A 24093-nucleotide genomic window follows, 5' to 3' on the forward strand; every position below is an offset into this window, starting at 1 on the left:
AATTCGAAATTGTTGTGCTGAATGCGAATTGCTTGGCCTCAGCTGTATCAGGTTCAGGTCTACTGACCATAAATTTTCGTATATCACTATTGGCTTGTAAATATGCATCTAATACAGCTTATGTCAAGGAATACGCATTCAGCGAATAAGTTTCAAATTCGTACAGCTTCCGATCGTCAACAGTGTGTGTTCTTTCAGGCGTACGTGTAAGGTATCATACTCACGGAAAGCTTGTACTTCGAGCGCTGATTTGCGAGAATTTTATTAAACAGGCAACGGATCCACTAACACGTTTAGAGAGAAACTGCTTTATTTAATTACTTTTCATTAAAAGCATGATACGGAACTTCTCTGTATGTCGTGTGTTATCACTACCTTTTTCAGTTAATGTCCATCACGACAGCATAAAAATTCAAATAGAGAGTGTTTCAAACCCTTTGCACCAAAAGCAGAGATGACGGACCAGGCCACGGGGAACAAGTTACTCTTCGTGTTGACGCTAGGCGTCTTTTTGTATCAATATGCCCCTGAGAGAAGAAGGGAATAGGCACTCCGCCGTGTGCGTACGTAGTGTGTGTGTTGCCTATAACACAACTACAACAACTTCCTGTCAAACGCTGCAGGCCAAGTACCCGATTCGTTTCTAAAATACACTGCGCAACAGAGTTGAAGGATCACTCTTTCGTAACCCTCCTACTGTGAAGGCTAAGTTTAAAATTTGGCTTAAAGGTGCGCAAAAGCTTCCTTACCAATGGTGCAAAAGCGTGGTGCCCTGAGACGTCACTCTTGCGCTAGACGCTTCCAATAGCGAGGTGTCTACACGCGCGAGAAAAGGCCACATCTCGTATGTTTGTCTGACGTGTCAATGGCACCAAATTACCACGATTCTGTCCAGCGCCAACACAGACGTGTCACGCGGTGGGAAGGTGTCAACACTCCCCTCTTACCCACCTTTCGTTCCTTCTTTTGACGCCTCTGCGACTGAGATCAGAACCGTGACGCCCGACGTTGAAATCACGCGTTTTTGTTATGACTGGACGAGGGAAACATCCCAGACACACCGCCGTACAGAATCGGTACGATAAGGTCGCAGGAGATGCCATACAGGGCGTCAATGGAACCGCCCCTTTCCCTGGAGCGTCGATTGCCAAGTATTTCGCAGTCGAAAACGACAGTTCGCAGTCCGGTGAGCAACACGAACACGTGCTTCACAACCATTGACACAAGACGTGTTTGACAACCTTTGACACTGCCGACACCCTCGGTCTTTTCAACCCTCACTGAGGACATTGCAGGGCTGCATCCCCCTTGGACGTGACCGCAATTTTTGCTATAGTGTACAACTTGGAACCACTAGGGACTGTTCAACGCCATTCGACGAATCCTGATCACATTTTAATCGTCAATATTTGACCGGGACAGGGTGGCGAGTTGGTGGTGTAAATTTCCTGATCACCAGACTCTGCGCCCGCGTCGTGGATTAAATTTGAGACTTCTCCGCAGTGTCTCGTGAAGTGATGCGACGTGACACTGTTGACGGTGATCGGTCCGTCGGATGGGCACATATGGCTCGGCGGCCCCCGTGGTGCTGTTCGAGAAGATTAGGCTACGTGCCGGCACCGGATTTAACCCTCTCTCTTCCCTCATGCCTTGACCGAGCGAGGTGGCGCAGTGGTTAGCACACTGGACTCGCATTTGGGAGGACGACGGTTCAATCCCGTGTCCGGCCATCCTGATTTAGGTTTTCCGTGATTTCTCTAAATCGCTCCAGGCAAATGCTCGGATGGTTCCTCTGAAAGGGCACGGCCGACTTCCTTCCCTGTCCTTCTCTAATCCGATGAGACCGATGACCTCGCTGTTTGGTCTCATCCCCCAAAAAACCAACCAACCATCCCTCATGCCCGTTATGCAGGACAAACTCAAAAATACTCCCTAAAGCATCCATTACACACAGCTACACTGTACAGGAAGACATACGACGCAAATTTCACACATTCGCAAGGAAAGGGACCAGTGTGCATGGAGGAAGAATACACTTCCCGACAGACGTCTGAAAACACTGCGTGCGATAGCCCAACCAACAAAGCTATACGACGTTTGCGTTTCTTAATACGGCCGTGACGTGATAGGAAACCTGTCTTCTGTGATGATTGTTATTAACCAAAAGAGGACTTATGGAGTGCTACTAGTCATGAATTTCATTAAATACCTAATAACTCTCGGCAATCTTCTTCAGAATATGTGTAACCTCTTTAACTGCGTTGCTAACAAGAAAGTTGATATATTGTGAACTTAAAGAATTTTGCTGTAATAGGTACTTAGAAATAACGGTATTCTACAGGCTGTTGACAATCGCCTCTCGAATGCGAGGAAGATTACGTCGGAGAGATCATTAGAGGCGTAACAGAAGCTCAGATTTTGGAAAACACGGGGGCGGAAATCGGTGGTGTACTTTCGAGGGAACCATTCCGGCATTCGCCTTAAGGCATTTATGGGAACCCACGAGAAAACTATATCTGGCAGCACAGCGATTGTAACCAGCGACTACTGAGAGGTCTAGCGGTTCTAGGCGCTGAGTCCGGAACCGCGGGACTGCTACGGTCGCAGGTTCGAATCCTGCCTCGGGCATGGATGTGTGTGATGTCCTTAGGTTAGTTAGGTTTAAGTAGTTCTAAGTTCTAGGGGACTGATGACCACAGATATTAAGTCCCATAGTGCTCAGAACCATTTGAACCATTTTTGACTGCTGAGTCCGAGTGCAAGCCTGTCTCGGTCCCGACTTTCGGCGTTGTTATACCGACTCCTTGAAACATCCACATACACCCCCAAACCAACGCACAGTGCATGCTGAAGCTTACTTCATACCGATACTACGTAACCCACTCTTGTACAGGGCTGTTCATGAGAACGTCTGAGATTTCGAGAGACGACTCTGCGACAACTACAAAACATACGAAAAACAGACACGCATCAGTGTACAGAGCACCACTCCAAGCTATTGGCTGACGTTACAGGCGCACACTGTGGGTACCGCCGGTGACGCAGCAAACGTCAGCGACGCGCGTACAACTGAGTGAAGCGGCTGCTGCAGGAAGGCTTGACGCTGCCCGCTGTTTACTGGGCTGCCCGCCTGCAGGTGCGAACTAACTCGATGCGACAACAGGGAGCAGAGCGGGTGATCTGCTTGCATGCTGCCAACACGCCTCATACATAGAAGCGTGCGCTGCATTCACGCCACGACGCATAGTTACGGATCGAAAACTGGCGAGATGCTGTATCGACTGACGCGTGTCACTTTTGTGTATATTTTGTAGTTAATACGCGCTCGACTTCTGAAAGCCGGGAGATAACTGTGGACACCGTTTATTTCTTCGGTCCAGGCAAATGCCGCGATGGTTCCCTCGAAAGGACAAGGCCAGTTTCCCTCCCCATCCTTGACACACTACGAGCTTGTGTTTCATCTCTAATGATGTCCGCCCCGGTAGCTGAGTGGTAAGCGTGACAGACTGTCAATCCTAAGGGCCCGGGTTCGATTCCCGGCTGGGTCGGAAATTTTCTCCGCTCACGGACTGGGTGTTGTGTTGTCCTAATCATCATCATTTCATCCCCATCGACGCGCAGGTCGCCGAAGTGGCGTCAAATCGAAAGACCTGCACCAGGCGAACGGTCTACCCGACGGGAGGCCCTAGCCACACGACATTTCCATTTATCTCTAATGATCTCGATGTCGACGGGACGTTAAACACAATCTTCCATCCTTTTCGTGTGTTTCTCTTAGTCTCACGATCCCTGAGCGATGAATAATTACGTATGTTTCAGCAGGCTGATCGAAACTCACCAGTAGAAAAATTGCCTACATAATGCCACCTCGGGGGACGTAACTATTATTAACTGAAGACAGATGAAAATTGTCTGCCAGAACGGCACCCGAATCCGGGACCTTTCCTTTCGGCTGCAACGATTTCACCGCCTGAGCTATCCAGGCGCCAGTCACGACCCGCTTAGACGCATTCAGTTCTGCCACCCTTCTCTCCCACTCCCCAAAAGTGCACAAACGTTCTCTTACATATCATACGGGACTAGCATTCCGCGAAAAGAAGTGTAGAAACAGAGCGAGTGAAAAGTTCATACTGGGCCGCAGCTTCGCAGGAGAAGCCGCTGCACTAGCGACTGCGACACTCGGGGACCGACTGAAAGCTTCAGCTTGGCTCAGATTTCTTTTCACACTTGTAACACTACACTGAGGAGCACAAACCTCTCCTTAACTGAAATCAAATCGAACTCTGCCCTGCATGGAGCCACAAGTTATGGCCGAACGACGCAGTTGGTAGTGCGCTGCCTGTCGCTGGTAGGCATAAGGGTTTCAGTTCTGTTTTTACGTTATCTTACTAGTGGTGCATATTTGTAAATAATACAAGGAAAATTTGAAAAACTTGTATAATGTGCCTCCTACATACTCAGAATGCTCGTAGTACTAGTGCACTCCCAGCTACGATGGAGCATAGATTCAACCACGTTTGTTGTTTCAGTAGGTTGTCACTGAGTTTTGCTGAAGTGTAAGTCTTTCTTCGCCCACTGATTTAGAAATTCGAAACAAAAAAGCTCTAAAATAAACCAGGTCTCTTCTGCTTCTCTTTCTGCAGCTTATTTCGCTTAAATAATGAGAGTTACTCCACCGCACCAGTCATTCTCATGGATGCTGTAAATACAGTTGAATTGTAATGAAAGCAAATCTCAAGGTGAATCATGACAGTTGCTCTCAAATTACTTTTACTGAAAACACCTATCAGTCGTGGGATATCTGCTACCACCTAACACATTTTTTTCAGGTACTAAGAAAGAACGCGCACAAAATAAGGATTTAAGCTTTTCCTTACCGATTTGTCCTGGCATCAGATACAACTGAAAACACAAAAGTAACAAGAAGTTATCAAACACTGTTACTGACTTTCCCAGGAAATATATGAAATCGTATCACGTATGAAACAGTGCCTCATCCAATTCTTCATAATCCACATTCTTTATTATGTCGTCTAAAGATATAATACGTAATCCACTCCGTCTGCAGGACTCAAGTGGCCCGTCGGGACCATCCGACCGCAGTGTCATCCTCCGAGCAGGATGCGGGTAGGAGGGGCATGGCGTCAGCACACCGCTCTCCGGGTCGTTATGATGGTATTCATGACCGAAGCCACAACTGTTCGGTCGAGTAGCTCCTCAATTGGCATTACGAGGCTCAGTGCACCCCCAAAAATGGCAACAGCGCATGGCGGCCTGGATGGTCACCCATCCAAGAGCCAACCACGCCCGATAGCGCTTAACTTCGGTGATCTCACGGGAACCTGTGTATCCACTGCGGCAAGGCCGTTGCCTGTATAATATGTAATGCTCCCAGCGATTTTAGTTCCAGCGCTTCTATCTTGTGAAAACGGTTCCGTTTTAAGAACCTTTTTATTATAATAAACAGGAAAATTTACAGGGGCCCATCGTCGGTTAGCAGAGTGAGTGCGAATCTACTGTTATCTTCTTTTTTCGCCGAAAATTTCTATTTTTTCCCCATCGCTTCTCATGAAATGATTTAAGCACGTTGTTCTTCTACACGTAGAAAAGGAATGATCTTTCCTCTTAGCCCTCTCCCACCCGCTCCTCGTATGCTACGTTGTGAATACATTCAGGCGCTCTGTAAAAGTAGATTCCATTGTAAAATATACAAAGAAGGCTCACAAAAACAACCGTGCAAAGCGGTTTTGGATTGTTACAATCGATATTGCAGAGATGATTGCTATCGCAAACTTCCGAGATTCAACTCATGTGGTATTAGAACATCTACCGAAATAAAAGTTGGGAAAGTTGCAGGAATGCAATTCTGGGCAACGTCTGAGGAAAGGTTGTTCGCCTTTGCCTTCGTCCGACCTGTTACGGAGTCTCTAGTGCATTAGTACGTCGTGCGTACGACTGATCAGTGCGTATTCCGTGTGGTATTGTGTTTGTGTTGTTACGGAAATGTAGGGCAAATACCTTCCAGAAGCAGGAGTCGAACCGGCAATTAGCGAGCGGAGCTGCACACTTGCGGGTCAACAAACTAACAAACTATGCTTTGTAGGTCGGATCATTCTTAGACGACCAACTAAGTTTAATTACAGATCGTGTTCCTGATGGGAGCTGAGATCAACACACACTTTCCTTCAACACTTGAATAGGCTTCCCAAATACAAGAAAACAAGTCGGAGGGTAGAAAAGTTATTTTCTCGCTGTGGTGATTAGGGAGGGAAAATTAGCTTAGGACGGCGTAGGTTGGAGAAGAACAGTAACTTTGTTTTGCCACAAATGACCCAGGAAAACCACAGAGAAACCACTTCAGGATGACGACGTGCAGGCGCCAACGCCGTTCCTCTACCAAATGAGACCCGTTTTTCCTAACCGGGTGCGAGGGCCATCTTATGGGTTATTTGCCCTCGCAGTAGCGTTTACCTGCTTCATCGTGACCAGTCAACAAAATTGTTATCTTCGCTACGTATTGCGGAAGGCTCGTACTAATCACCCACACATGACTCGCCAACAAAACTCGTGAACAGAAGTTTCTCAAATAAGGCTCTGACATTCCATTCGGGAAATCATCGCATTTTACCTAGCGAATATTAAATAGTAACGCTACGGAGGACATCTACATTCACTTCACACAGATGCTATATCCAAGTTTGGTTTGTGAAGATGGTGACTTCGACATTTCGTAAAGTATGAGACTGGGGATATTACGAAAGCCTTCAGTCACGGGAGAGCAGTTTCCTTGCCATTAGACTACAAAGTACAGCGATCCCATAACAACCCTGGCGCAATGTTCAGTGTTGATGTATTACCGATGTCAATTACTGTGAGTCTACTTATTCTGCTACCTCGGAGACGTTAAAGCCTGTCAGTAAAACTTCTACATGCGTACGTAAATAGGTAAACATACGGGTCAATCCATATCCAGTAATAAGAAACTCAGCATTAAAGAAAAATCCATTGGAGAAATTTTCCAGCAAAGACTAGTATCTGATTGGGTCCCGACAGAGGTTAAAATATGGAGACGGTTAAACTACTGGGACTAAAATGTGTTAGCGAGTGACAGAGGGGTCAGGGGATAGTGATATTACCAAATGGCACAGAGTAAACATTGCTGCTGCGGTGTGACGAACAACACGATAGGCATTCAGTGCGACTAAGAGTTCCGACCAAACTGCGATTTGCCTCCGTCGATCGACTTTGTCACGAATCGACGACGCAGCTACTTTAAGCACGTGCTAACAGCATCAGAACCCCCCCCCCTTTCTCCTTTGCCTCTCTCCCCTAACAGTTCCGCGCGCTAGGGCGTTCTTATTAATACTGCGTGCTGTAAAAGGTTTCAGCCAACGCACATGTGAAACACAGAGGGAAATTAATGGAATACGCAACACGAAAGTTAACCGGTATTTTAGAACGATGGGCGCTTCATTCATGGTGGAGACGTTTGTGATTGATAAAATAATTTTTAATTGGTTTGTTTTCAACATATTCACGTAAAATTTAAACTACTAATTTCATTCCTCAGCGGAGGATCGGTAACGGCCAAAACAGGTAATAATATTTTAAATAAATTTTACGTGATTGTGGCACTGAGTAAGCAATTTAAAAAGAAAATCTTGTAATTTTAGTATTGCTGCTACATGGAGCTATACGAAAAGTCAAAATTATGTTTATAGTTAGGTCGTAGGTATTGGAGCAGGGGAGGGAGACAGAACTGCCGTCTTCGGGGAGCTCCTGGTTTGCTCTCACCTTCGTCTTGCCCGTAACAATGGAAAATTGTACTGAAATGCAGGAGGATCTGCAGCGAATTGACGCACGGTGCAGGGAATGGCAATTGAATCTCAATGTAGACAAGTGTAATGTGCTGCGAATACACAGAAAGATAGATCCCTTATCCTTTAGCTACAAAATAGCAGGTCAGCAACTGGAAACAGTTAATTCCATAAATTATCTGCGAGTACGCATTAGGAGTGATTTAAAATGGAATCATCATCTAAAGTTGATCGTCGGTAAAGCAGATGCCAGACTGAGATTCATTGGAAGAATCCTAAGGAAAGACAATCCGAAAACAAAGGAAGTAGGTTACAGTACGCTTGTTCGCCCACTGCTTTAACACTGCTCAGCAGTTCGGGATCCGTACCAGATAGGGTTGATAGAAGAGATAGAGAAGATCCAACGGAGAGCAGCGCGCTTCGTTACAGGATCATTTAGAAATCACGAAAGCGTTACGGAGATGATAGATAAACTCCAGTGGAAGACTCTGCAGGAGAGACGCTCAGTAGCTCGGTACGGGCTTTTGTCAAAGTTTCGAGAACATACCTTCACCGAAGAGTCAAGCAGTATATTGCTCCCTCCTACGTATAGACCATGAGGATAAAATCAGAGAGATTAGAGCCCACACAGAAGCATACCGACAATCCTTCTTTCCACGAACAATACGAGACTGGAATAGAAGGGAGAACCGATAGAGGTACTCAGGGTACCCTCCGCCACACACCGTCAGGTGGCTTGCGGAGTATGGACGTAGATGTAGATGAAGTGTTAACTGTGCGTCTGTGTCGTGTGGATGACTGGAAAGCTGAGTGCTTGTGAGGTGTTGTGTTTGTTATGGATGAGTACGAGATGAAAGAAATGGTGGGGGTGAAACTCAGAGCTGATGCAACTGGGAAATGTGAGCTACTTTTGGCAACGCGCGATGTTTCCAGGTAGTGCGACAGTAAATTCTGTAAACAAACTAATTGTTTCTTTACGAAGCCACTTTATTCAGATCTAGGAAAACTGAAGAAACAACTTCTCTCATTGGTTATATTATCACTCAGACAAGGATGTTGCAAGCGTTTACCATTCCTATTCGTACAAGTCCATTCAAAGTCCCAGCTGGTGAGACTCGTGGTACTTATACTGTGTCGATTAGCGCTGCTCTTACGATTTTATACGTGATGCTACCAGATCATTGTTTCATGGTCGTAGAATTGTCAAGTCATTCTCAGAGACGGCGTCAGAAATTGTCCACAAATATATAAAACGGATTAACGGCGCACTAAAGAGTTCGTTGCCTGGACTCCAGCCACACTACGTTAGTTGTCAGAACAGTGTGCACAGTAGCAGAGGCAACACCCAAAAACATACCACAGATAAATCATGCCGAGGAAAACTTCATAAATATAAAAAGTTTATACGGAAAATCTAACGAAACAATAATTTGACTGTGCGTTTTACGAAACTGAATCAGAAACAGACACGCAAGGTAGTTAGAAATATACGTCAAAAGGACGGACGTACTACGGCATGTAGGTGAAATCTCAACTGAAACTAGAAGGAACTGATAGTCAAAGCGGCAGTTGTAGCACATGATTACGGTTAGAATAAAATTCAAATGTGAAAAAGTACCTTCTGAGAGATCAAATATGAGGCAACACGAAGTTTAATAGTTGAGTGCTGTATTTATGTGTAACACAGCTATGGAAGGGTAAATGATCAATATTCCACAATATTTGCAACAACTATACTTCGCAAATCCGGGATATTCCTTTACATATCCAGAATAAAATATACGCATATAATTAATTGCTTCACTAGGTTAAAAATAAAATCCGCGTTGAATCACGCGTGTTCTTTTATTCATACATTTCGGATACTGTTGGGCCATGATCTGTTTGCTCTAAGCTCTGGGACAAGATAGTTTCACAGCTTGGACTACTGGGTACATCGTCCGTTACTAAAATAAGAACTATGACTGAAGGCGGGCTCTATTTTGTGAGTCAGGTTTGAAATATTTTCACAATGCATAGAAAAAAGAAAAAAACTCCTTGCAACGTCAGGGTATTACAGTGTTATATCAACCATATGCTAGTAGCCTGAATGAATTGTTGATGGTTGAACTACAATTTAGTATAATACGAGCAGAACATATTTGATCACTTGTTAATTGCAATGGCTACGCCACCTCTAGACTTCCTAAATGCATGTCTAAATCGTCATGAACAGTACTTTTTTTTCTTTCACTGTTGCTTAAGACGTATTATAATGCTTTATATAAACAACTCACCAATGGGATTATAGTTTCAATTACTGTTGTAAACCACGCTACGTGTTTTGGAGGTGAGTTTATGTAGGTTGTTAACTACAGTTTCAGTCGTTGTATATGTAAATGAAATATTTGCGCCTGCAAGATCTCTCCAGAAACGCGAAGAGAAACACGCAGCAATAACAAAACTTGTAATGTGAAGGTGCAGTCCCGATTATATTCTAGAAAGAATGTGGACTCAGGCAAGTATGAGTACTTGTACGTAACAAAGAAACTGACAACACAGATCCATTTTATCTGTCCAGATAATAAAGGATTTTGGCAACGTCAGCGGATTAAAGACGTTCCGTATAGTCTACAGGAGGACACTCTTTGTAGATTCATACTCATGTCGAGTAGCTGTCGTAGTTTTTGGAAAAAAGTCAAAACTATTTGTTACGAACATAAGGTATACTTAACAAGTTAGGCTACGTTTCCACGTTAGCAGACTATTTGCTGGTAACAGCTCGAGTGTTGCAGAATTTGACGCTGTCGTAATATGTAGCGGAGTGTGAAACTTCGGGTTAGTCAGGCTAGTTCAGGAGTCGGGCGTACTCACCAGGTGGTGCGCTGGTCCCATGACTCGAGGTGATCGGCTAGAGGAGAGCGGAGAAGAGCAGAGCACAGTACGGAGGAGGAGCAGGTGGAGACGCCGACTGGCCCGTCAGCTGATGGCGGCTGCTGCTCGTCGGGGGTAACGGACCGCACTGGGAGCGCCACACTCAAAACTCTACCTTTTAATATCGGGCTGCCGGTATAAAACTGGCATTAAACAAAAACGGTATCGCCGTCCGGAGGAGGAGGAGTAGGAGGAGGGCGGGCGGGGTCCGCGGCGAGGGGTGGGGGTGGCGGCTGCATGCGACACATCACCGAGGACGCACGGCGCATGCGCGAGCCGCGGCGTGGGCAAGGTCGCGGCGCGTGCCGGCCGGACCGGTTCGCGGCGTCCTCCTCACCCCCCAGGGTGGCAGGGGGGGCATGGGGCCGGGGGGCAGGGGGCCGGCGCGAGAGCGGGGCCGCTCCCAATTACCGCACTGCCCTGCCGCGGCCGCAGTACCGCACGGATTACGCCAAGGGCGCGCGCGCGCGCTTTGGGATCGGCGCGCCATTTAGGAGTGGCCCGCCAAATGCCGGACAGCGCTCTCACTTTCTGGTGTTTCGCAAGGCAGGAGCCTCTAGGCGACTTGCCTACAGCAAATAACTGCATAGCCGTCCGGTATAATGAGTTAACGAAAAAATATTTATTCGCAAAAACTCACGATGAGAAGAAACTAAAAAAAAAACAACTCTCGCGCACTTTTGATATCATCACTTTGCACTAGACATGAAAAATATCACTGCCACAAAGCCACCCCCCCCCCCCCCCAAATTGCGGAGCCCCAGGCATATCTTGATACTTGAATTTTATTCGACGTCCAGCTCTGTTGTGCGTCGGGTGTCTCGGGGGCGGTGACGTTGTTTGTGGTGGTAATTCACCTGTCTCGCACGATGTACTGAGCGGTGTTTCGGTATGCTCTGCGTCCATCGTGTATTGATGCACAGGCACGGTGTCAGAGGTCGGAGAGGGTAAAACCCGTGCTGGCTCGACACGTTCAATCGATACCTTTGTCGGAACACCATTGTACATAATGTCCACGGTATGCTTATTTCTACTCAGCACCTGAAATGGGCCCGTATATGGTGGTTGTAAAGGCGATTTGACTGAGTCTAATGGCTCTGAGCACTATGGGACTTAACATCTGAGGTCATCAGTGCCCTAGAACTTAGAACTACTTAAACCTAACTAACCAAAGGACATCATACACATCCATGCCCGAGGCAGGATTCGAACCTGCGACCGTAGCGGTCGTGCGGTTCCAGTCTGTAGCGCCTACAACCGCTCAGCCACTCTGACCGGCTGACTGAGTCTGTTCGCAACATTACGTGAGAGCAATTGTACAAGTCTTTGTGTACAAACACCTTACGGTTGCCATGGCGAGAAGGTGGCTGGCAACGTATATTTGTGCAGTGACGTTTTAGCTGCTGCACCCAGTGTGTGTGGCCCTCTGATCCAGGTAGTGAGGTTGGTACTAAATAATCTGCAGGAATCCGTAACGGCTCGCCGTAAACCATCTCGGCAACTGATGCACCAATATCGGGTTTGCGAGCTGTCCGCAGGCCTAACAACACTAATGGTAATGCTTCCGTCCATCTCTCTTGATGACACATCAATGTTGCTTTGACCGGGTTCGATTCCCGGCGGGGTCAGGGATTTTCACCTGCCTCGAGATGACTGGGTGTTTGTGTTGTCCTCATCATTTCATCATCATCCAGGAAAGTGGCGAAACTGGACTGAGCAAAGGTTGGGAAATTGTACGGGCGCTGATAACCACGCAGTTGAGCACCCCACACACACACACAAAAAAAAAAAAAAAAAAAAAAAAAAAAAAAAAAAAATGTTGCTTTGAGTGTTCTGTGCCATCGTTCGACCGTACCATTACTGGCAGGGTGATAGGTAGTCGTGTGGTGGCGTTGGAAACCGCACATTTTTGATAGCTCGAGGAACTGACGTCCTTGGTCAGTTGTGACATGAAGGTGGCATCCAAAACGGGCAACCCACGTACACAGAAACGTCTTCGCAGTAGTTTCGGCTTAAATATCGACTATTGAAGTTGCTTCTGCACATCTTGTGTACCTATCTATGGCCGTAAACAAATATCTGTAACCCTCTGACTGTGGGAGAGGTCCAACCAGGTCCACGTGAACGTGTGCGAATCTAGCAGAGGCACCTTGAAAATCTCCAATATCAGCACGCACATGTTGTCCTACTTTACATTGTTGACAAGGAATGCAGGAACGTACCCAAAGGCGGGCGTCTCTTTTCATAGAAGGCCACACATAGCAGTCTGTCAGCAGCTTGATTGTAGTGTTGGCTCCTGGGTGCGATAGTGTGTGGACACTGTCGAATGCCGTCTTGCGCAATATTTCTGAAATGAATGGTCTCGGTCTGCCTTGAGAAAAGTCGCACCACAGCTTCCGCTTGGAGTTAGGCACCAGAATTTGCTCGAACTTCAGACCTGTAGACGGGTCGTTTAACAGCTGACGTAGCTCTGCATCCTTGATCTATTCCACTGCAAGTTTATCATAGTCTATAATTTCTGAAATCCCGCAAATACGTGAAAAATATCACTGCCACAAGCCATCAGCAGGTCTAAATAACTCCGGCAGGATATACCATTCGTCTTACGTTACTGATTTCAAGCAGGTCTGTCTATATACAGATGAATAATACGTATTTTATCATGCAACGCGTGTCTCGACTTTGTATTTTGGAAAGCATCATCGGTGGCCTAAAATATATAAATATATACAGATAGTCATTTATAACGTTATAAATGACTATCTGTTACGTTTTCGTGACCAAACCGCTGACCGATTTTGACAAAAGTTGACATGGAGATAGCTTGAACGCCGAGGAAAAACATAAGCCTACTTTATGATATGTGAGGAACAACACATTTATTGATTTAGAGAATATAGCGCGAAATATGGAACAATGATTACTCTTTGAAAAAGCTATTTACTCTTCGAATTTTGGAGTTCATCATATTTCTGAAAATGTTTTTATTGTTTGATATGTTCGACATAATACGATTCGACGTAATGAATACAATGGTTATACAGTCCTCACGTGTTTAATCCATACTAATACCGCTATTATTAACTGCGAAAGTAACTGACTGTTGTTAAGTTTTCACTCTACCGCTGAACCGATTCCGATGGTATTTAATACAGAGGTAGCTTGAAACCTGAAGCAGACCCCAGGCTAGTCTAAATAGTTGTACCTTTTTCTGTATTCATTAACATTATGAAATATCGTATACGTGAATAGCATGCACAGGATGCTGGCACGATGCTCGGCGACTCTTAATTTTTATACATTATTCCGTGAAAATACATATACAATGTTGTTGTGCACGTGGTTTGTGATACTGAGTTCCTACACCACCTGGCATGGCTGGAGAGTTCTGCTGCAGATACAACAATATAATCGGACGGTAAGCCCGAGAATCGTATTACTACAAGCATCGCCAACGTAAGCCTGATTTAGCGCATAGTTCTCAGGGAGCTCAAGCTACGACAGAAAGTTGCTCGAGTCCAACAAACTTCAGTGCAGTCTCACGCCCGCTGAAACTTGGGCGCAGAACGTCGGACGGCCTTAAGAGCTGCAGAGACATTAGAACAGTGACAGGACCGCAGGTTTTACAGGCATTAAGCGTCACGCGTCTCTTACAGCTTCCAAGACGCTTCAAGACTCACAATGACGGCGTCATTGAAAGGCTGTACGACAAACACAGAGTCGTACCTTTACATGTGGAACGTGCGAGGCTTTTGCTGAGGCTGAGTTTGATTATGATCTACTAACTGACTATGTTCATCATAAATTGATCACCATAGGGGGATGGATCAAAAATGTAGACAACGTAGGGCATTAAAATGGAAGGGAGAAACGCTTGATATGTGTTGCTCTTGTGCCAAAATCGCACATCCAGTACCAGGTGAGCCAGAAAAACCCCTAATGACTACTTCAGTATGAATGTAATTAATTCAGGCATCTTTCAAATATTATTAGAAAATATAATCCGTCCTTTCAGATTCGGCATGTAGCAAAATTACAGAAACACATTTATTATGTACCTACATACCGGCATTGTATACATTTTTTATGTATACACCACTATATATACAGACATCTCATAAAATTATTAGTTTACTTACTCATCATAAAAGAAATACTGACGTGCGAAAGAAGCAGCGGGTAACAGCTAGTATATACACATTTTTGTAAGCATAGTTTTGTTTGATGTTTCAGACCTGGACACTGAGGATAGAATAGTTCTCATTTCTACTTACACTGAGTTTGTACACGCTGCTCTGTACATGTTCCTTTTCTGGTTTTAGAGCTGACCTTCTGCTTTCCGCCATTCGAGGTTTTTTAGCACGGCACTGCACTTCTTTACTTCATGTTATATTTTGAATGTTGTTCCCAACTGTCTAGTACATGTTTGTGATATTTGTGGTACGCGCGCTCGCTTGTGTTTTCTAATCTTGATGTTTCCTGTCTGCCATGTAAACCAGAATAGTATACACTAAAATAAACGTATATTTTAGGCCACTGAAGATACCTTTCAAAAAATAAAGGTGAAACACATAGTGTACGGTAAAATTCGTTTTGTTCAGCTGCATGTAATTGGACATTATCAACGCTTACTACACGCAACTGAGGACAACGGCCCAACAAAACTTGACGATGTTGCAGCAGTCGCTCGTTTCTGCCACAACAGACGCTACGGACACAGCAGCTGTTAGGAATTAACGTACCGCCATTGGTCGCTTGTTACTCGCCTTATTACTACGAGGGATATATAAATATTTTCTATCCCCTATCGCTCGCGAAATTAAAAGCACAGTGAAAATCCGGTGAAGCTTTGCACACATGTGCCGCAATGTCTCTGGTATGCCCTTCTATCGCGTCACATCGCACTTTTAAGTTCTGGGCGCACAGTGAGCGAACAAAGGTGCTCAGAAAACAGTGTCTCCCGCCAATAGTGAAGTCCTGCTGAGGCGTTCCGCCTGATTCCATGCAGCCCATATAACGTAACTGCCGCGTGTTCCTTTCTTCACGACAGTTCTCGGCCACACATTGCATGGGCAATGAGGACGCTCCTGCGGCGTTTTCCATGGGAGGCGTTCCATCACCCATCATACATCCCGGACTTGGCTCCCTCTCATTGTCATCTCTTCGCTCGCACGAACCGCTGGCTACGGGGACAGGTTGGTTGGTTGGTTGTTTTTGGGGAAGGAGACCAGACAGCGAGGTCATCGGTCTCATCGGATTAGGGAAGGACGGGAAAGGAAGTCGGCCGTGCCCTTTGAAAGGAACCATCCCGGCATTTGCCTGGAGCGATTTAGGGAAATCACGGAAAACCTAAATCAGGATGGCCGGACGCGGGATTGAACCGTCGTCCTCCCGAATGCGAGTCCAGTGTCTAACCACTGCGCCACCTCGCTCGGTACGGGGACAGCATTTTGGCACAGACAACGAGCTGCAGACCAGCGTAGAGAATTGCCGAAAAGCACAGGGGGCTGACTTCTTTGACGAGAGTACTGGGTAGTTAGTACCACGCTATGACAAATGTCTAAGTCAGAGCAGCGACTGTGTAAAGAAGTTGCCGGAAAATATACCTAATGATGCATAAAAAGAATTTCTGACTGTCACTGTGGTTTCCATTTGGTGACCGATCTGAAGATGAAAAAGGAAAAAATAGCCCTCGTATTTTCGCTCATCAGACGCGAACATCTTCAGCATCTCTTTGGAGTTTTAAATACCCAGTCAGCGCCGTCTTCAGAAGAAGGTGGTGTGAGTTTCGCATGCAATATATATTGCATATTGTTTGGAATGGTGTATGAGCCAAAGCACAGGTGGAAAAACTATCGCGTGTCATTTGGAAAGCAAGAGCAATATCGACATGTACAAAGGTTGTAGTTGTTGACATTGCCTGAGACACGCACGATTTCTGGTTTGATGAACTTTCGGGCCCCGTATCTTACCTCCACTGGAGTACTATGCACCTCGATCTTGTTCCCACACCGACTATTTGGAACAGTGGATGAAGCATAGCAGTCAACACCCCTTCCCCCTCCCCCCCCCCCAACCCCCAGTCTGGTAGAGCTCCGTGGGCTCTCATCGTGAATGGGTGGATCAGCTGCATACGACACACTTTCAGAAACTCGTGCTCCCCGCCTCGGTGAACTGACGCCAATCTGAAGGCCACAACCATACGGTAGTACGTGATATATCCTCTCATTTCTCACAATCAGTTGTAATTACGATAGCAGGGCATACTCATTTTAAACGAGTTTAGTTCCCAATCAAGGTTTTGTTCTAATAATAATAAGAAAGGATAAAGACCAGATAGAGATTGGTTGATTGATTTGGAGGAGGGGACCAAACGGCGAGATCATCAGTCCCATGGGATTAGGGAAGGATGGGGAAGGTAGTCGGCCGTGCCCTTTCAAAAGGACCATCCTAACATTTGCCTGAAGCGATTTAGGAAAATCACGGAAAACCTAAATCAGGACGGCCGGATGCGGGTTTGAATCGTCGTCCTCCCGAATGCGAGTCCAGTGTGCTAACCACTGCACAACCTCGCTCGGTCCAGACAGAGGGCGGAGGAGGAGATAAATCTGGGGGGGGGGGGGGGGGGGGGTTGGACATAGAGAGGGGTAGGAGTAGACGGGAGAGAGGGGGGGGGAGATCAAGTCGTGTATGCAATTTCAATACATATTTACTAATTCAGAAGCACTGCTGGGTTCGCTAGTAATACCATACAGACCAAGGATGTAACGCAAGTACCCTCACGTAGGACAGTCTGTAAAAGATAAGAAGTGTTCAAACAAATGTCAGAAGGACAAATGGTACCTCGCTAAATATAACGCTTCAATATCTAAGTACCTAGGTTAGTTAATTAACTTAAAAATGGTATGTTGTACATCTACATCCATACTTCGAAAGCCACCGTACGGTGCGTGGCGGAGGGCGCCATGTACCACTACTAGTCACTTCCTTCCCTCTTCCACTCGCAAAGAGAGCGAGGGAAAAACGACTATCTATGTACCTCTGTATGAGCCCTAATTTCTCTTATCTCCTTGGTCCTTACGCAAATGTACATTGGCAGCTGCTGAAGCGTTCTGCAGCCTGCTTAAAATGTAAGTTCTTTAAATTTTATCATTAGTGTTTCTCGAAAAGAACATCGCGTTCCCTCCAGGAATTCTCATTTGTGTTCTCGAAATATCTCTGTAATATTTGCGCGTTGTTCGAATCTACCGATTATAAATCTCGCACCTAACCTCTGAAATACTTCGACGTCCCCCTTCAATTCAAACTGGTGTCAAACACGAACATTCGAGCAGTACCCAAGAAGAGGTTGCACGTGTGTCTTATATGCGGTCTCCTTTACTTTCCTAAAATTCTCCCAATAAACCGAAGTCGACCATTCTCCTTCTCTACTACAGTCCCTACATGTTCGTTCTATTTCGTATTGTTTTGCAACGTTGCGGTGTCAGACAGACACTACTAATTCTGTATTCGAACATTATGGGTTTGTTTTTCCTACTCACCTGCGTTAACTTACATTTCTCTACATCGAGAGCTACCTGCCATTCATCACACCAATTAGAAATTAGGATGATACGAGATGAGTCAGATATAAAGTAACTCAACGACGACACCTTCCCCTACACCACAGCATCGTCAGCAAACAACCGCAGATTTCTGCTCACCCTGTCACCCAAGTCTGTTATGTATACAGAGAGCAATAGCGGTCCTGTCACGTAATCCTGGTGCAGTCCTGGCGATACCGTCGTCCCTGATGAACACTCGCCATCGAGCTAAACGTACTGGGTTCTGTTACTTCAGAAATGTTCGAGGCACTCACATATCTGGAAAGCTATTCTGTATACGCTCGTATCTTCGTTAACAGTCTGTAGTGGGGCGCCGTTTCAAATCCTTTTCGGAAATCTAGGAATATGGAATCTGCCTGTTGCCCTTCATCCACAGTTTCCAGGATATCGCGTGAGAAAACGGCAAACTCAGTTTCGCAAACGCGATGCTCTTTAAAACGGTGCCAATTCGTGGACAAAAGCTTTTCGGTCTCCAGGAAATTAATTTTATTGGAACTCAGACTATGTTCAAGAATCCTGCAGAAAACCGATGTTAAGGATATTGGTCTATAATTCTGTGGGTCCGTTCTTTTATCATTTTTATATACAGCAGTGCCCTGCGCTCATTTCCAGTCGTTTGGGAATTCGCTCTGGGCGAGAGATTCGCGATGAATAGAACCTAAGCAAGGGGCAATGCCGTGGAGTATTCTTTGTAAAATCGAATTGGGATTCCAGTCGAACCTGGTGACTTATTTCTTTTCAACTCTTTTAGTTTTTTCCCTGCGCCTCGGATGCATATTACTATGTCCTCCATGCGTAAACGATTTCTTAAACGCTCAGTGATCTGTGCGATGGTCAAAAGACGGCATGTCTGTACGATTCTCCTGCGTAAACGATTTCTTAAACGCTCAGTTTGAAAAAGGAACTTTAGAACTTTATGTACATCTTCAAACATTTCACTGGTTCTTACTTTATGGTGCTTTATATGAAGATAATACTCTGCACCCTATCACGTCTTATCAGCAATAGTTCAAAAATAGTTCAAATGGCTCTGAGCACTATGGGACTTAACATGTGAGGTCATCAGTCCCCTAGAACTTAGAACTACTTAAACCTAACTAACGTAAGGACATCACACACATCCATGCCCGAGGCAGGATGCAAACCTGCGACCGTAGCGGTGGCGCGGTTCCAGACTGAAGCGCCTAGAACCGCTCGGCCACTCCGGCCGGCATCAGTAATAGTTCCCATCGTTGTACTTAAAATATTCTTTGCTCAAATTACGTTTGATTTGAATGCGATTGTGCTCATCTTGACAATCACATACAGTTAATTTTCGCTATTGACCCCCATGTATCGCAGTCCTCGGTTGTTAGTTATTAGTTGTAAAGTATCAGTAAATTCTGCCATTTGAAAAAGTGCATGCAAGAATAATTCGATTCTTGATGTTTTATTTTCAAGCATACTATCTGGAAATAATCATACGATCTAAGCTCCGCAATACAGGCCACCACTCCATAGTCAGTACTGTCACAGTGTCCCGTAAACGTACAGGTCACTAACTCCCTGGAAGTGTTTTGCGCTCTTACAGCCGCAGCAGTAAGTGCAGTTGTTAAACATCTCTGAGATTTGACTGCTTCATCACGTCATTACGAAAAGTGTCCAGTGTATCTTCCAAATCTTGACGATGGAGCTATCGATTCGAAACACGCATCGGAAATAAAAACCTGAGCAACCAAAATAAAGGCAATCGAAGAATTTTTATTCGTTAAATCTATATTTTTCACTGTCTGTGTGGCACGTGAAATCGTTATGCATTCGTTAGAATAAGTAATGTTTTATGCATGAGGTAGATTGCACCTACTCTGTTTTACGTGACGCGACAATTGCGCCATCAACTCCTCTTCTGTGAGATACTTACCTCGTTTCAGTGGTAGCAAGGCATTAAGTCACTGAATACGGTTATTGCTGTAATTGTTTCGCGACGTAACAACTTACTAAAGGAATGAAGTAGCTCAAATGTGACAGCCTGTAACATTTTTAGTTAAAAACGAGCAAAACAGAGTCAAAAGGAAAGAACGGAATCCTGTGCAGCGAGGTTGTTGTGCCTTGTTACGAAATTCCGAATCGAGTCATCTTCTAGAAATCGATTCCACGCGGGTCTTCGGACTCTTCCCGGATCTGCTGTCAGAAGTTCCCAGCCCGCCGGTCGGAGACGGCTTGCAGCTAACGCCCAACAGGTTTCCCATGGCGTAATGGCCACTGCTTAAGTCACCGCGGCCGGGAAGCAACACGGGCTCTCGTGCGGGATGTACTGTCTCATTTTGGGGAAACACATAAATTCCGTAGTCGTGTTCCTTAAAAGTACTCGTTCCCAAGTTCCTGTTCCGGACTTTACTAACGTCAAAGGAGTACTAGGAACGACTGTGTGCTTGTTTAAAAATTTCTGATACGTGTTACTGCAGTTGTATTTACAAAGGTTAAACGGTAAGTTACAATCCACAGAAGTTCGATAACGGTAAGCAATGCGAAAATGAAATTTCGTAAGCAGAAAGTTCAGTACCTTAGAAATGTCTCTCACTGTACGACTGACTGCCTTCGTTTGCATCACAAGAATACACTGTTCCAAAACTGCTGAAATGGTTTATAATATCACTTTTCCACACATGAAGCGTCATCTCGAAACTGTTTCCTACAGAAATGAAGGAAAAGAAATATGTGGCGCTAGATCGACACTGCATGATGGTTGTTGTGTGTCCATCTTCTCAGAGATGGTTGCGGGACTCGGCTGTTCGACACAGGATGTCAAATCGAAAGCCTTTCAGCCGTATTGTTTCCAAACTTATTTTATTTCGCTACCAGTTTCGGCGAATTACTACGCAATCTTCAGGCCTCTGACCGACGTGTAGGAAGATTCCACTTCGGTTCTGGTAAAAACATAGACCAACATTCGAATACTGGTATCTGTAGATTTCTGCTTGCTATAGCGAACACTTCAACCATCATCTGTCGACCAGAACGAAGGAACTTGAAACCCACCGCACGCAGCTCCAATTGCTTCACTGCTAGCATACACTACTACCGCGTGTCCAACAACGAACATCTCTAAGCGGTGTTATTCCACGTTCGAGGAAGTCCTACACAGTCTCGCCCCCGTCTTTTAATGACTAGTTAGTATTTTTCTCTTTTTTTAAGAGCAGACATTATAGTCTGACTATGAAGTGTGTTATTTGCTGTTAACAGAAGACTCACGAATACGAAACATGAAGTAATAAGTTTGGAGGAACAAGTAAGATATCTTTGTAAAGCAATATCCGTATTTCGTCTTACATACTGCACTTCTCTTTACCTTCCTTACCTTTCCTCCTCATAGCCGCGATTAGTTAAGATGCGTATATTAAAGTATGTTACCTTAAGTGAGAATAATTATTCATTTTTGCTGAAACATTGTGCCATATTCTTTTATCTTGTACCAGTAACATCGTAGCTATGTTATTGACAGGTTTTACAGTAGAAGTGCGGATGAGTCTTATTGTATAAACGGAAATAACCGGCTGGGGCGATATCCGCTTAGCCGCCATTGCGGCCATCTCATCGAGATAACCACGAATTGTAGTAATTACCTACAACGTGCTTGCAATTAAGTTCTCGAAGTCAGATTGCTCAGTGTGAATAAAATTAGCACATTTAAGATATCCCGAACTTCTATGGTCGCGAGAATAGGAAGCCACTCCTAAAGAGTGATATCTTGTCTTATGGGAATGCCATATGTAGAATTCTTCGTCAGCTCAACTCGCCCTCTCTAAAGCAACTTACTGTGAATCGATGTTGCTGAGTAATCCCAACATGTAGTAGACTTCCATTGCCCAGTGCAGTTAACTACGCAAGGCTGGTCAACCACATTGCCTTACCTGAAACAAAAAACGACAACAATTAGATCGACGGTAGGTGATACAAAAACCAGAACTTCTACCTACAAAATTTTATTCTTCCAGCGCTTAACTAGCAACAGTGGATTATACGTTACTTGTTGGCAGACATTTGTAATACATAATTGAAATATAGACACAGCGTGTCGCACTGAGATCAATGTGGGGCTTCTTTTTCGCAGGACGTGCTTTCAGCAAATTAAGTACTCAGACACATCTCAAAGGGATCAAAATACACTAACCAAACCAAACACATGCGAACACACCTCGATAATGTGGAATCTGTATTAACATGTTTTTATTACGTCGCTTTCTAGTCTGTCCGTTCGGTAAAAATTATGCAATTAATTTTTAAAAAACTTCGCGATGAGCTATACACTTGAGACTTTAAATATAGTTCAGAACTGGATGGCAATGCAATATTAACTCGCATTCGTGTCTGGTGCGAAGCGGAGGGTACTCTGTGTCCCATTGCTATTTCTCCATCTTCCTGTTCCAGTGGCGAATGTTTCGCGGTAAGAAAAATAGCCGGTAGGGCTCCGTGTTAGATCGACTCCCTCTAATTCTTGCCCTCACAGTCCTATCGCGAGATATACGGAGGATATACGTAGATATACATATGGGTTTACTCAGGTGAAGAGAGACTGAAATAAACTTAAACTTTACCACGTCTCTATTCTAATCTCATCAAAACGTATGAAATCGACTCAAAATTTCCTCATACACAAGACTAAAAAACAGAAAATAATTATTTAAATAAAAAGCTTTTTAATATAAAATGATTCTAAAACGGAAAAAAACTATAAAATAATTTCTTATAGCCCCCACACAGATAATGCTGAAAATTTGTTCTCGTCATTTTTAATAGATATGACAATACTTGCAAAATTTGAAACGAAAAACGCTTGGCGCGTGCAATACATAATACACTACTGGCCATTAAAATTGCTACGCCACGAAGGTGACGTGCTACAGACGCGAATTTTAACCGACAGGAAGAAGATGCTGTGATATGAAAATGAGTAGCTTTTCAAAGCATTCACACAAGGTTGGCGCCGGTGGCGACACCTACAACGTGCTGACATGAGGAATGTTTCCAACCGATTTCTCATACACAAACAGCAGTTGATCGGCGTTGCCTGGTGAAACGTTGTTGTGGTGTCTCGTGTAAGGAGTAGAAATGGGTACCATCACGTTTCCGACTTTGGTAAAGGTCGGATTGTAGCCTATCGCGATTGCGGTTTATCGTATCGCTACTTTGCTGCTCGCGTTGGTCGAGATCCAATGACTGTTAGCAGAATATGGAATCGGTGGGTTCAGGAGGGTAATACGAAACGCCGTACTGGATCCCAACGGACTCGTATAACTAGCAGTCGAGATGACAGGCATCTTATCCGCATGGCTGTAACGGATCGTGCAGCCACGTCTCGATCCCTGAGTCAACAGATGGGGACGTTTGCGAGACAACAACCATCTGCACGAACAGTTCGACGACGTTTGCAGCGGCATGGACTATCAGCTCTGAGACCGTGGCTGCGGTTACCCTTGACGCTGCATCACAGACAGGAGCGCCTGCGATGGTGTACTCAACGACGAACCTGGGGGCACGAATGGCAAAACGTCATTTTTTCGGATGAATCCTGGTTCTGCTTACAGCATCCTGATGGTCGCATCCGTGTTTGGCGACATCGCGGTGAACGCACATTGGAAGCGTGTATTCGTCATCGCCATACTGGCGTATCACGCGGCGTGATGGTATGGGGTGCCATTGTTTACACGTCTCGGTCACCTCTTATTCGCAGTGACGACACTCTGAACAGTGGACGTTACATTTCAGATGTGTTACGACCC

General features: G+C 45.1%; 1 protein-coding gene across 2 annotated transcripts in view; it reads right to left on the reverse strand.

The window, feature by feature from the left end:
• Positions 1-24093, reverse strand: part of LOC126100475 (uncharacterized) — a 368319-nt gene that overhangs the window by 228544 nt on the left and 115682 nt on the right. The window contains exon 1 of one of the 2 annotated variants that reach the window (XM_049911083.1): positions 10671-10875. The exons of the other annotated variant lie outside the window; for it this stretch is intronic. Coding sequence (XP_049767040.1) covers positions 10671-10691 — 21 coding nt within the window. The 5' untranslated portion in view covers positions 10692-10875. Of the gene's footprint in view, positions 1-10670; positions 10876-24093 lie in introns of those variants that run through there. 2 annotated transcript variants of the gene reach the window in all.

The sequence above is a fragment of the Schistocerca cancellata genome, chromosome 9 (assembly GCF_023864275.1).
Source record: "Schistocerca cancellata isolate TAMUIC-IGC-003103 chromosome 9, iqSchCanc2.1, whole genome shotgun sequence".
NCBI lineage: Eukaryota > Metazoa > Arthropoda > Insecta > Orthoptera > Acrididae > Schistocerca > Schistocerca cancellata.